The following is a 14,645-nucleotide window of genomic DNA, read 5'->3' on the forward strand; positions in this document are numbered from 1 at the left end:
ATCTCTTCCTCAATTGCTCTCTTCATCTCTTCCTCACTTGCTCTCTTCCTCTCTTCCTCACTTCCTCACTTCCTCTCTTCCTCACTTGCTCTCTTCCTATCTTCATCTCTTCCTCAATTGCTCTCTTCATCTCTTCCTCACTTGCTCTCTTCCTCTCTTCCTCACTTCCTCACTTGCTCTCTTCCTCACTTGCTCTCTTCCTATCTTCATCTCTTCCTCAATTGCTCTCTTCATCTCTTCCTCACTTGCTCTCTTCCTCTCTTCCTCACTTCCTCACTTCCTCTCTTCCTCACTTGCTCTCTTCCTATCTTCATCTCTTCCTCACTTGCTCTCTTCCTCTCTTCCTCCCCTCCTCTCCTCCTCTCTTGTCCTGTGAACTGCACCTCAACACTAACAAACAACAAAGAGGTTAATCTGAATACTTTAAATCTTTACGAGTCACCGCTGTTATGAATGTGGATTTTAATAAACTGAGGAAACACAAAATAAGTCCGTTTTTACACAAAGAGAGAGAGAGAGCTCTCTGTCTGTCTCTCTCCACACAAACAAACACAGACCTGCCCCGTGGCCATGGTAACAGGCCCCACCCCCTCCTGGGTGGAGAGACATTGAGCTTCCGGCTGAACTCTGAAGAGAGAGAGATTTAACCCTTTCAGATTTAAACTTGGGTCACATCTATTTATGGACTAATTATATTTATGTTTATTTTTATCAATTTATTTTAAGATTTTATGTTAAAAAGACAATGTTGTAAATTTGTTATTTATTTATTTTAAATAAAATTACAATAAATATTATCTTATATATTATAATATATAATTATATTATATTATATATAATAATATTATATTATAATATTATTGTAAATATTTATTGTACACAGATTCAAGTTTCTTTGGTTTAAAAGTTTCTTTCAGAACTATTAATAATACTATAAATATATTTTTGGGTATATGTAAGTTTTTTTCATAAATACTTTTCAATATCTGTACTTTTTGTAATCAGTGGGTTTGTGTTTCTAATTTATGTAAAAAAAACTTTAAAAACATGTCAGTTTTAAACTTTGTGGTAGTGAAGGAGTTAAAGGTGTGGACGCTTCCACAGTTGGAAAGTTTTCCTCTGAGCCAACCAATCAGAGCGCAGCACACACACACACACACACACACACACACACACACACACAGAGAGGTGGAGCTCAGTGTTTTCCTGCAGCAGAAAGACTTCGTGGAGTTTCTGAAGTTTAGATTTGACTCGAGTCGTCTCTCAGAGTGAGGACTGAGTCATCATGGTGACCACTGAGACCCACCAAAGCCAGGACCTACTCGTCCCCCCTCAGAACCACGACCAGCAGGACCCGCAGGTCCAGGAGGAGGAGGACCAAGCCTCTCCCTTATCCCCCCTGGCAGGATTTGACCCTGAGACGATGAGTCCGGGTCCCGTCAACGCCATCACGGTCCTCACTCTGCTGGACAAACTCGTCAACATGCTAGACGCCGTGCAGGAGAACCAGAACAAGATGGAGGTGAGCCAGGGGCGGGGCCACACCTTAATGCAAGTACAGACACCAGAACAGACTCTAGTACCACACCAGTACAGACACCAGAACAGACTCCAGTACCTCACCAGTACAGACACCAGAACAGACTCCAGTACCTCACCAGTACAGACACCAGAACAGACTCCAGAACAGACTCCAGTACCTCACCAGTGCAGACACCAGAACAGACTCCAGTACCTCACCAGTACAGACACCAGTACCTCACCAATACAGACACCAGAACAGACTCCAGTACCTCACCAGTACAGACACCAGAACAGACTCCAGTACCTCACCAGTACAGACACCAGAACAGACTCCAGTACAGACTCCAGTACCTCACCAGTGCAGACACCAGAACAGACTCCAGTACCTCACCAGTACAGACTCCAGTACCTCACCAGTACAGACACCAGAACAGACTCCAGTACCTCACCAGTGCAGACACCAGAACAGACTCCAGTACCTCACCAGTATAGAGACCAGTACCTCACCGGTGTAGACACCAGAACAGACTCCAGTACAGACCCCAGTACCGACTCCAGTACAGACTCCAGTACCACACCAGTACAGACATCAGAACAGACTCCAGTACCTCAACAGCACCGACACCAGTACCTCACCAGTACAGACACCAGAACAGACTCCAGGACCTCAGCAGTGTAGACACCAGAACAGACTCCAGTACAGACTCCAGTACCTCACCAGTGTAGACATCAGAACAGACTCCAGTACAGACTCCAGGACCTCAGCAGTGTAGACACCAGAACAGACTCCAGTACAGACTCCAGTACCTCACCAGTGTAGACACCAGTACAGAATCTAGTACAAACACCAGCACAGACACCAGTACAGACACCAGTACCGACACCAGTACAGACTAGTACGTCACCAGTGTAGACATCAGTAGACTCCAGTACCGACACCAGTACAGACACCAGTAAGGACTCCAGTACCTCACCAGTACAGACTCCAGAACAGACTCCACTACCTCACCAGTACAGACTCCAATGTAGACACCAGAACAGACTCCAGTACAGACTCCAGTACCGACACCAGTACAGACACCAGTAAGGACTCCAGTACCTCACCAGTGTAGAAATCAGTACAGAATCCAGTACAAACACCAGGACAGACACCAGTACCGACACCAGTACGGACTCCAGCACCTCACCAGTGTAGACACCAGAACAGACTCCAGTACCTCACCAGTACAGACACCAGTACCTCACCGGTGTAGACACCAGAACAGACTCCAGTACAGACCCCAGTACCGACACTAGTATTGACTCAAGTACCGACACCAGTACAGACACAAGTACAGACTCCAGTACCTCACCAGTACAGACACCAGAACAGACTCCAGTACAGACTCCAGTACCTCATCAGTGCAGACACCAGTACCTCACTGGTGTAGACACCAGAACAGACTCCAGTACAGACCCCAGTACCGATACCAGAACAGACTCCAGTACCTCAACAGCACCGACACCAGTACCTCACCAGTACAGACACCAGAACAGACTCCAGTACAGACTCCAGTACCTCACCAGTGTAGACACCAGAACATACTGCAGTACCTCACCAGTGTAGACACCAGAACATACTCCAGTACAGACTCCAGTAAGGACTCCAGTACAGAATCTAGTACAAACACCAGCACAGACACCAGTACAGACACCAGTACCGACACCAGTACAGACTCAAGTATGTCACTAGTGTAGACATCAGTACAGACTCCAGTACCTCACCAGTACAGACTCAAGTACGTCACCAGTGTAGACATCAGTACAGACTCCAGTACCGACACCAGTACAGACACCAGTAAGGACTCCAGTACCTCACCAGTGTAGAAATCAGTACAGAATCCAGTACAAACACCAGGACAGACACCAGTACCGACACCAGTACAGACTCCAGTACGTCAAAAGTGTAGACACCAGTACAGACTCCAGGACAGACTCCAGCACCTCACCAGTGTAGACACCAGAACAGATTCCAGGACAGACTCCAGTACCTCACCAGTGTAGACACCAGTACAGACTCCAGCACCTCACCAGTGTAGACACCAGAACAGACTCCAGGACCTCAGCAGTGTAGACACCAGAACAGACTCCAGTACAGACTCCAGTACAAACGCCAGGACACACACCGGTAGAGACACCAGGACCGACACCAGAACAGACTCTAGTACAGACTCCAGTACAGACTCAAAGTACCTCACCAGTGTAGACACCAGAACAGACTCCAGTACAGACTCCAGTACCTCACCAGTGTAGACACCAGAACAGACTCCAGGACCTCAGCAGTGTAGACACCAGAACAGACTCCAGTACAGACTCCAGTACAGACACCAGTATTAACTTTGCTACAGGAACCGGAACTAACAATGGTGCTAAGTGTGGTACAGGAACCAGAACTAACAATGGTACTAAGTGTGGTACAGGAACCAGAACTAACAATGGTGCTAAGTGTGGTACAGGAACCAGAACTAACAATGGTACTAAGTGTGGTACAGGAACCAGAACTAACAATTGTGCTAAGTGTGGTACAGGAACCAGAACTAACAATGGTACTAAGTGTGGTACAGGAACCAGAACTAACAATGGTGCTAAGTGTGGTACAGGAACCAGAACTAACAATGGTGCTAAGTGTGGTACAGGAACCAGAACTAACAATGGTGCTAAGTGTGGTACAGGAACCAGAACTAACAATGGTACTAAGTGTGGTACAGGAACCAGAACTAACAATGGTGCTAAGTGTGGTACAGGAACCAGAACTAACAATGGTGCTAAGTGTGGTACAGGAACCATAACTAACAATGGTACTAAGTGTGGTACGGGAACCAGAACTAACAATGGTACTAAGTGTGGTACGGGAACCAGAACTAACAATGGTGCTAAGTGTGGTACGGGAACCAGAACTAACAATGGTACTAAGTGTGGTACAGGAACCAGAACTAACAATGGTACTAAGTGTGGTACAGGAACCAGAACTAACAATGGTACTAAGTGTGGTACAGGAACCAGAACTAACAATGGTACTAAGTGTGGTACAGGAACCAGAACTAACAATGGTACTAAGTGTGGTACAGGAACCAGAACTAACAATGGTACTAAGTGTGGTACAGGAACCAGAACTAACAATGGTACTAAGTGTGGTACAGGAACCAGAACTAACAATGGTGCTAAGTGTGGTACAGGAACCAGAACTAACAATGGTGCTAAGTGTGGTACAGGAACCAGAACTAACAATGGTGCTAAGTGTGGTACAGGAACCAGAACTAACAATGGTACTAAGTGTGGTACAGGAACCAGAACTAACAATGGTGCTAAGTGTGGTACAGGAACCAGAACTAACAATGGTGCTAAGTGTGGTACAGGAACCATAACTAACAATGGTACTAAGTGTGGTACGGGAACCAGAACTAACAATGGTACTAAGTGTGGTACGGGAACCAGAACTAACAATGGTGCTAAGTGTGGTACGGGAACCAGAACTAACAATGGTACTAAGTGTGGTACAGGAACCAGAACTAACAATGGTACTAAGTGTGGTACAGGAACCAGAACTAACAATGGTACTAAGTGTGGTACAGGAACCAGAACTAACAATGGTACAAACCTTCAATGTTGAAATCCAGAAACTCTATCCAAACCAAAGTTCAATAAAGAAACTGTTGATTTCGCTGTAACGTAGAAGCAATCTGTTTATGAGTGATCTTTTTGGTTCTCTCTGATTCTGTCTTCGTTCAGACGTCACATGACCCTCAGCAGCACTCGGAGGTTAAACAAGCTGCTTTCCAGATGTGTCCCTCTGCTGTGACTTAGATTCCTCACATGTTTCTCATATCAAGAAGCTTCAGCTAAAAGTATTTGCTCATAGAGAACTAATTTAGAACAAACACTGTTTCATAACTTTGACGTGTCGCTGTCTTTTGTATCTGAAGCACAAACTGTTGTCTGGGTTCCTTCGTGTTCAGGCTGGTTTAGTGGGTTTGGAGCTCGTCATGATGAACGTTGTATAATACTCATACTGTAATACTTAATGGAGCTAACGTTAGCACAGTACGTTAGCACATCATTCACTAGTGCTAGCATGTCTATGCTAGCAGGTAGCAAACACACTACAAAACACTGAAGCGGGCCAGCATTGTGCACTGGTGGTAACCTCAGCTGTTAGCCTCAGAGTAGCAGCTGGGGTTCGGAGATGCACAGATCTATGTGATCACAAGGGGCCCCTACCGACCGGGGGTCAGTTAGGAGCAGTCAGCGGGGATCAGCTTGCAGAATTCTGCTTTAGTCGTAGACAGACACAGAGGTGCTAACATGAGCTAACATAAGCTAACATGAGCTAACATGAGCTCTCCGGGTAAGTCATGAAGATTCTAAAGCTTCGGCCATTGGTTGCTTGTGTTTCAGGGGCATCAGGTGGAGATGGAAGGTGTGGTCAGAGGGATCCAGGCGGACATGACCAAACTGTCCAAGAGCCACAGTCACACCTCCAACACCGTCAGCAAACTGCTGGACAAGAGCCGCAAGTTGTCTGTCACCATGAAGGAGGTAAATATATCACACCTGTGTGTGAATATACATATACAGAACACCTGTGTGTGAATATACATATACACACCTGTGTCTGAATATACATATACACACCTGTGTCTGAATATACATATACACACCTGTGTCTGAATATACATATACACACCTGTGTATGAATATACATATACACACCTCTGTCTGAATATACATATACACACCTGTGTCTGACTATACATATACAGAACACCTGTGTCTGAATATACATATACACACCTGTGTCTGAACATACATATACACACCTGTGTCTGACTATACATATACACACCTGTGTCTGAATATACATATACACACCTGTGTCTGACTATACATATACACACCTGTGTCTGAATATACATATACACACCTGTGTCTGACTATACATATACAGAACACCTGTGTCTGACTATACATATACACACCTGTGTCTGAATATACATATACACACCTGTGTCTGACTATACATATACAGAACACCTGTGTCTGAATATACATATACACACCTGTGTATGAATATACATATACACACCTCTGTCTGAATATACATATATTCCACACCTGTGTATGAATATACATATACACCACACCTGTGTCTCAATATACATATACACCGCAACTGTGTTTGAATATACATATATACCACAACTGTTTATATACTATGTGGACTGTATCTTAATATATATATATATATATATATATATATATATATATATATATATATATATACCTCCACTACACCTGTATCTGAATATATATATACACACACATACACACACCTGTATCTGAATATACATACTGTCCCTTAATATGAAACACACCTGTCACCTGTTCCTGAAGGTTCGTGATAAGATGGAGCGTCAGGGTGTCCAGGTGAAGAAGCTGGAGGCCAACCATGCTCACCTGGTCAGCAGGAACAACTTCAAAGTTCTCATCTTCCAGGTGAGTGTGATGACGAGCTCTGAGGTTCCCCACAGACAGTGTGGTTCTCTACAGAAAATATGGTTCTCCACAGACTGTATGTTTCTCCACAGACTGACAGTAAAGTTCCCCACAGACAGTATGGTTCTCCACAGACAGTATGGTTCTCCACAGACTATATGGTTCCCAACAGACAGTATGGTTCTCCACAGACTAGGGTTCTCCACAGACAGTATGTTTCTCCACTGACTATATGGTTCCCAACAGACTGACAGTAACGTTCTCCACAGACTGACAGTAAAGTTCTCCAGACAGTATGGTTCTCCACAGACAGTAACGTTCTCCATAGACTATATGGTTATCCACAGATTGTATGGTTCTCCACAGACTGTAATGTTCTCCACAGACAGTATGGTTCTCCACAGACTGTATGATTCTCCACAGACAGTAATGTTCTCCACAGACAGTATGGTTCTCCACAGACAATAATGTTATCCACAGACAGTATGGTTCTCCACAGACAATAATGATTCTCCACAGACAGTATGGTTCTCCACAGACAGTATGGTTTTCTACAGACAGTAAAGTTCTCTGCAGACAGTAAAGTTCTCTGCAGACAGCAGAGAGTATGGTTCTCTACAGACAGTAAAGTTCTCCACAGTTGAGTAAGGTTCTATACAGAGAGTAATGTTCTCCGCAGACAGTAAAGTTCTCCGCAGACAGTATGGTTCTCTACAGACAGTAAAGTTCTCTGCAGACAGCAGACAGTATGGTTCTCTGCAGACAGTAAAGTTCTCTACAGACAGTAAAGTTCTCTGCAGACAGCAGACAGTATGGTTCTCTACAGACAGTAAAGTTCTCTGCAGACAGCAGACAGTATGGTTCTCTACAGACAGTAAAGTTCTCTGCAGACAGCAGACAGTAAGGTTCTCTGCAGACAGTAAAGTTCTCTGCAGACAGCAGACAGTAAGGTTCTCTGCAGACAGTATGGTTCTCTACAGACAGTAAAGTTCTCTGCAGACAGCAGACAGTATGGTTCTCTGCAGACAGTAAAGTTCTCTACAGACAGTAAAGTTCTCTGCAGACAGCAGACAGTATGGTTCTCTACAGACAGTGTGGTTATCTGCAGACAGTAAGGTTCCCCAGCTCTCTTTTTGTCTGTTGTTAATGTACAATCTGTGGCCTTATTTGGTCGTCGGCTGCAGCAGGAAGTGAACTGCAGAGAGAGGTCTCAGTGACCTGTCATCATGTGATGTGGTTGTCGTGGTAACAACAAAATGAGTAATAATGACGTCAGTGACTCGCTCCAGGTTCTTGTAGTACCACGTATCTTCACAGGTGACTAAAGGTAATTAAGTACTGTAGGAAGTAAAGCTCTGTGTGTAGTCCATGCTGGTCATGTGGTCATTACTGCATCATCAGTGTGTGTATTTCACCCACACTGAACATTCCTCCCTAAAATACCCAGCATTCCTCACTGCATGTGTGAGTGGGCTCAGTGGGTGTGGTCCTCTGTCAACTGTTTAACCCTTTCACTCTCTGTGGAAACCTTCAGCTCTGCCCTCCTGGACTTCATCATGCTGATAGTAGTATCCAGTATGTGTAAAGTACTTTATACAGACTGGATACTACTATATGGACTAAAGTATGTGGTATCCAGTATGTGTAAAGTACTTTATACAGACTGGATACTACGATATGGACTAAAGTATGTGGTATCCAGTATGTGTTAAGTACTTTATACAGACTGGATACTACGATATGGACTAAAGTATGTGGTATCCAGTATGTGTAAAGTACTTTATACAGACTGGATACTACGATATGGACTAAAGTATGTGGTATCCAGTATGTGTTAAGTACTTTATACAGACTGGATACTACGATATGGACTAAAGTATGTTGTATCCAGTATGTGTTAAGTACTTTAAGACAGAACAACAATACTAACTGGGTACTACGATATGGACTAAAGTATGTGGACAGCCCTGTTCACATTATTTACTTTGAAGGAGAAGGAATTCCTCTGACATTTTTCTTTGGCTGAAATCTCCTAATATTCACATACATTTCCACTAAGTTTCTGCTGACATTCTCGAAAGGAAACCCAACAGATGTCCTCATATTAACCTCAAGATGTCATCAGGGTTCCTTTGAGGTTCCACTACTGGCTCCCTAACATTTTAGTACAGGTTTTTTCAGGTACGCCTTATGTTCCCTGAACATTTCTCAAACCCTCAGTTTCTCTAAAGTTCCCCTAAAATGGTCCGGTCCTTCACTCAGATTCTCCTGAGATTTCTGTGAAGACATGGTCCTTATGAAGCTCCTTTAGGCTGATGCTGAGGTTCCACTAAGGGCCCCTTAACACGTGTTTCTCTTCTTCAGGAGGAGAACGAGATCCCCTCCAGTGTTTACGTGAAGGATCCGCCTCCATTCCCTCGTGATGAGATTTTGGAAGAAGGTGATGAATCAGTGGCCGGCTTCACTGACGGCAACCGTTCCCAGGAGGGGGGGCTTCACACCATCGACTTATCATCTGACGAGGACGTTGGGCTGGAGGCGGAGCTAGAGGAAGAAGAGGTCTGGCCTCATGATCTGGAGAACATGGAGAAGTCCAGAGCCGAGAAACTGAAACATTCCAGTCTGAAGAAGGTAAAAACCACAGACAGGTGCTCAGTCAGACGGACGTACAGTCAGACAGGCATACAGTCAGACTGGCGGATAGTCAGACAGGCATACAGTCAGATGTGCGGACAGTCAGGCGGGCGTACAGTCAGACTGGCGGATAGTCAGACAGGCGTACAGTCAGACAGGTGGATAGTCAGACAGGTGTACAGTCAGACGGGCATATAGTCAGACAGGTGATAGTCAGACAGGTGTACAGTCAGACGGGCATATAGTCAGACAGGTGATAGTCAGACAGGCGTACAGTCAGACTGGCGGATAGTCAGACAGGCGTACAGTCAGATGTGCGGACAGTCAGGCGGGCGTACAGTCAGACTGGCGGATAGTCAGACAGGTGCTAGTCAGACAGGTGTACAATCAGACGGGCGTACAGTCAGACAGGTGGATAGTCAGACAGGTGCTAGTCAGACAGGTGTACAATCAGACAGGTGGATAGTCAGACAGGCGTACAGCCAGACGGGCGTACAGTCAGACGGGTGTACAATCAGACAGACAGGTGTAATAGTTTCTCTCTCTGCAGGTCGACAGTCTGAAGAAGGCGTTCTCCAGGCAGAACATCGAGAAGAAGATGACGAAGATTGGAACCAAGATTGTTTCTCAGGAACAACGAGAGAAGATCAAAAAGAAAACCTCCAGTCTGAAGGTTTCACCTCTGACCTTCAGCATCAGGAAGGTAATCCATGAATCTGCATAATATCAAGATGTGCCCCCAAGGTTCCTGGGTGTGAGGTTAGACCATGTCCTGGATGTGAGGTTAGACCATGTCCTGGGTGTGAGGTTAGACCATGTCCTGGATGTAAGGTTAGACCATGTCCTGGGTGTGAGGTTAGACCATGTCCTGGATGTAGACCGGACCCGATCTGTTCACAGCACGGTACCCAAGTACCAATGTTTTGAAGCGGATGCTGCGGCCACCGGTAACCAGTGAAGGTCGCGGAGGAGCGGAGGATTGTGGGTAAATTTAGGAGGTTGAAGACCAGTCGAGCAGCTGCATTCTGGATGAGCTGTAGAGGTCGAATGGCATTAGCCGGTAGACCTGAAGGAGGGAGTTGCAATAGTCCAGCCGTGAGATGACCAGAGCCTGGACCAGAGCCTGGACCAGAACCTGTGCCGCCTTCTGAGTGAGAAGGGGTCGTATTCTCCTGATGTTGTACAGCATGTACCTACAGGAGTGTGTTATTGTGGTAATGTTGTCAGTCAGGGAGAGTTGACTGACAGGTGTCACTCCGAGGTTCTTGGCAGTCGGAGTCGGAGCCAGCACTGAGTTGTTGAAGTTAATAGTCAGGTCGTGGGTGGGAGAGTCTTTTCCTGGAAGGAGGAGAAGTTCAGTCTTGTCCGGGTTAATGGATGCGGACATCCACTGAGAGATGTCAATCAGACATCCACTGAGAGATGTCAGTCAGACAGGCAGAGATTCGTGCTGCTACCTGTGTTTCAGATTGGGGAAACGAGAGGATCAGATGGGTGTCGTCAACATAGCTGTGGTAGGTGAAGCCATGCGAGAGAATGACAGAGCCGAGAGAGTTGGTGTACAAAGAGAAAAGAAGAGGACCAAGTACTGAGCCCTGAGGGACCCCAGTAGTCAGAGGACAAGGCTCAGACACAGATCCTCTCCAGGTTACCCGGTAAGAGCGGTCGGTGAGGTAGGATGAGAAGAGGGAGAGCAGAGCCTGAGATACCAGGTCCTGGAGGGAGGACATGAGGATCTGGTGGTTCACTGTGTCAAAGGCAGCGGAAAGGTCTAGAAGGATGAGGACAGAGGAGAGAGAGGCTGCTCTAGCAGTGTGAAGCTGCTCAGAGACAGCAAGGAGGGCAGTCTCTGTTGAGTGGCCTTGAATCCAGACTGGTGGGGGTCTAGAAGGTTGTTACTGTGGAGAAAGGAGGAGACTTGGTTAAAGATAGCTCGCTCTAGAGTTTTGGAAAGGAAGGGGAGGAGAGAGGCAGGTCTGTAGTTATTGACTTCAGGTCTGTAGTTGTTGACTTCAGGTCTGTAGTTATTGACTTCAGGTCTGTGGTTATTGACTTCAGATGGGTCAGAGTGGGTTTCTTCAGGAGAGGGTTGACTCCGCCTCCTTCAGAGAGTTGGGGAAACAGCCGGTTGAGAGGGAGGTGTTAATGAGATGGGTGAGAAAGGGAAGAAGGTCCGGAGCAATGGACTGGAGAATGTGAGAAGGGATGGGGTCAAGGGGGCAGGTGGTTGGGGGGTCAGAGGTTACCCAGGTAAGAACTTGATTAGGAGACAGGGGGATAAAATAGGAAAGAGAGGGGGAAGAAGATGAAGTTAATGGAGGTGTAGTTATAGAAGATGGATTAGTAAAGAGCTTTTTGTGGTTAGAAAAAGAGGATTCAATTCTGGATTGGTAGAACAGGCTTTTGGCTGCAGAAATAGAGGCAGAGAAGGAGGAGATAAGAGATTGATAGACGAGCAGGTCGTCGGCTTGTTTGGATTTTCTAGGAGAGTGTCTGTATTTTGAGAGGAGAGTGTCAGTGGCAGAGTCAGGATGCATGAGTGCGAAAGAGTCAGTTGAAGGAAGGGCTGACAGAACAGACGAGGCCAGAGAGGAGGGAGAGAGGGAGAGAGGGAGAGAGGGGAGAGAGGGAGAGAGGGAGAGAGGGAGAGAGGGAGAGAGGGTGCGGATGTTGAGACGGACAGGTGCAGAGTCCGTTGTGGGAGGGTTGTCAGTTCCAAAGAGTGGGAGTGAGTAAGAGATGAAGAAGTGGTCAGAGACAGGAAGTGGAGTTACAGTGAGGTTAGCTGTAGAGCAGTTTCTGGTGAACATATAGTCAAGGTGGTGTCCAGCTTTGTGAGTAGGAGGGGAAGGACTGAGAGAGAGAGCAAAGGAAGACAGGAAGAGTAGCAGGTCACATGACTTCTCTGTCTGGATGTTAAAGTCACCCAGAAGGATGAGCGGGGGGCGTTTTCTGGGAAGTTTGATAGGAGGACGTCTAGTTCTTCCAAGAAGTCTCCCAAGGAACCATGTGGACGGTAGAGAACAACAATGGTTAGATGAACCGGTCACTGCATTAAACTCAAAAGACAGTGGGGTAAATAATGGAAGCGGGTAGAGAGCAAAACTCCATTCAGGGGTGATGGGGGGTCCCAGACAGACTAGTTGAGACCCACTGCCGATCTTGTCCACCCAGCTGGTCCACTAAGATTCTGCTGAGGGTTCCATAAAGGTCTCTTAAAGATCCTCAGGGTTCCCGTATTGTTCTACTTCCTGTTTTTCCAGCCTCGCAGCAGCTCCGACTCTCAGCCCCCCGACGCCTCTCTTCAGGTGGAGGAGTCGGTCGTGGTCCAGGCTGACGTCCAGCTCTCTCCGCTGGGCAGCACCGACCAGGAGGTGCCCTTCACCGAGGTCCACGCCCAGCTGGCTCCGGATGAACAGGGGAAGAAGGAGGAGGAGGAGGAGGAGAAGAAGGAGGAGGAGAAAGATGAGGGGGAGGAGGAGGAGAAGGAGGAAGAGGAGGAGGAGGAGGAGGAGGAGGAGGAGGAGGAGGAGGAGGAGGAGAAGGAGAAGGAGAAGGAGAAGGAGGAGGAGGAGGAGGAGAAGGTGGAGGCGGATCTGTCGGTGGTTTCAGAGGGAGTCGGTCCGGAGTACGCTCTGTCCTCCACACTGCCTCAGGAGGAGAAAGAGGAGGAACCATAAACACTGGTGAAAGAAACAGCTCAACATTTAGTGAACTTCAGATCCTCAACGTTCTCCCTCACAGGTCTTCAACATTGTGATGTTTGTGTTTCCTCACTGGAGCTTCGTTCACTTAATGTTGAAGTGTTCCTTTAAAGTGGAAAACAACTTTAAAGGTCATCACAGTTTAATTTCTTTTGTATTTCTATTCTTGTTATCACTGATATAAAAACACCAGAACTAACAATATCATTTACGAGCATGGTGTAAAACATGGTGCTGAACAAATACTCTAATGTATCAATTGTAATATTATATTTGCTTTGAGGTTTCTTTTTAGGTTCTGCTACTGTTTCCTATTCACTAAAGGTCCATCAAAAGGTTGCCCTAACATTTCCCAAAGGATACCGGTTTTCACTAAAGTACCTCTAACGTTCTCCCAAGGTTCCTCCAGAGTTCCCATAAAGGTTTGGGTTTTTGTTCCTCCAAGGTTCCTCTAAGATTTCCCAAAGATCTCCCTAGGTTCTTCTAAAGTTTCTCTATTGTTGCAAGGAAGTTCCACCAGGGTTCCTCCAAGGTTCCCCAGAGAGTCTTCAAAGTTTCTCTAAGGTTCTATCAGGGTTCCTCTAACATTCCACTTGGGCTCTGAGGTTTCCTCACATTTCCACTGAGGTTTGTCCAAGGTTCCCTCTCAGCTTTTTCTGAAGGTTCCTCTAAAGTTCCCCAACGTTCTCCTGAGTACGTGTGTGGATATCTACTCTGAATAATAACCAGCCTGTTGATAATTAATCTGCTTATTAACAACACACAAGTATTAATACCCGTAACAGTTTGATCTGTGACACCATCGGTTTAATATCAGCTTCAGATATGTATATATATGTATATGTGTATATATATATATATATATATATATGAAGAGTATTTAACTCAGTATATATATACAGAGTTAAATACTCTGTATTATATACGGTGTTAAAAGCAGACTGATGTTTGAAGTCAGTTTTTTTTTTTTTTTACATTTATAGAAACTTTCTGCTGCCAAAGAAGTTTTTACTGTTTGTCCGACTGTCAATCATCCAACAGGTGTGTGAGAATCACCTGAACCTTATAATCAATAAAATCTGTGTACCCACTTTTTTGTTTTCTGGCTCCTATTTTATTTTATATATACATTTTATATATACACATATATATGTGTGTGTATATGTATATATATATATATATATATATATATATATATATATATGTATATATATATATATATATGTATAAATGTGTGTATATATACACATA

General features: G+C 45.4%; 1 protein-coding gene across 2 annotated transcripts; it reads left to right on the forward strand.

Annotated features, from left to right (window-relative positions):
- The first annotated feature begins 1,157 nt into the window (after positions 1-1,157).
- Positions 1,158-14,488, forward strand: cavin2b (caveolae associated protein 2b). 2 transcript variants are annotated; one of them, XM_034552659.1, is made up of 6 exons: positions 1,158-1,522; positions 5,959-6,099; positions 6,955-7,056; positions 9,421-9,687; positions 10,241-10,393; positions 12,954-14,488. In XM_034552659.1, the coding sequence occupies exons 1-6, from the start codon at positions 1,286-1,288 to the stop codon at positions 13,368-13,370; spliced, it is 1,317 nt and encodes a 438-aa protein (XP_034408550.1). In that variant the 5' UTR covers positions 1,158-1,285; the 3' UTR covers positions 13,371-14,488. The 2 variants fall into 2 exon arrangements, with proteins under 2 accessions (XP_034408550.1, XP_034408559.1); XM_034552668.1 differs by having other exon boundaries at positions 12,999-14,488.
- The last annotated feature ends 157 nt before the right edge of the window (positions 14,489-14,645 follow it).

Source organism: Cyclopterus lumpus, chromosome 2 (assembly GCF_009769545.1).
Source record: "Cyclopterus lumpus isolate fCycLum1 chromosome 2, fCycLum1.pri, whole genome shotgun sequence".
Classification (NCBI taxonomy): domain Eukaryota; kingdom Metazoa; phylum Chordata; class Actinopteri; order Perciformes; family Cyclopteridae; genus Cyclopterus; species Cyclopterus lumpus.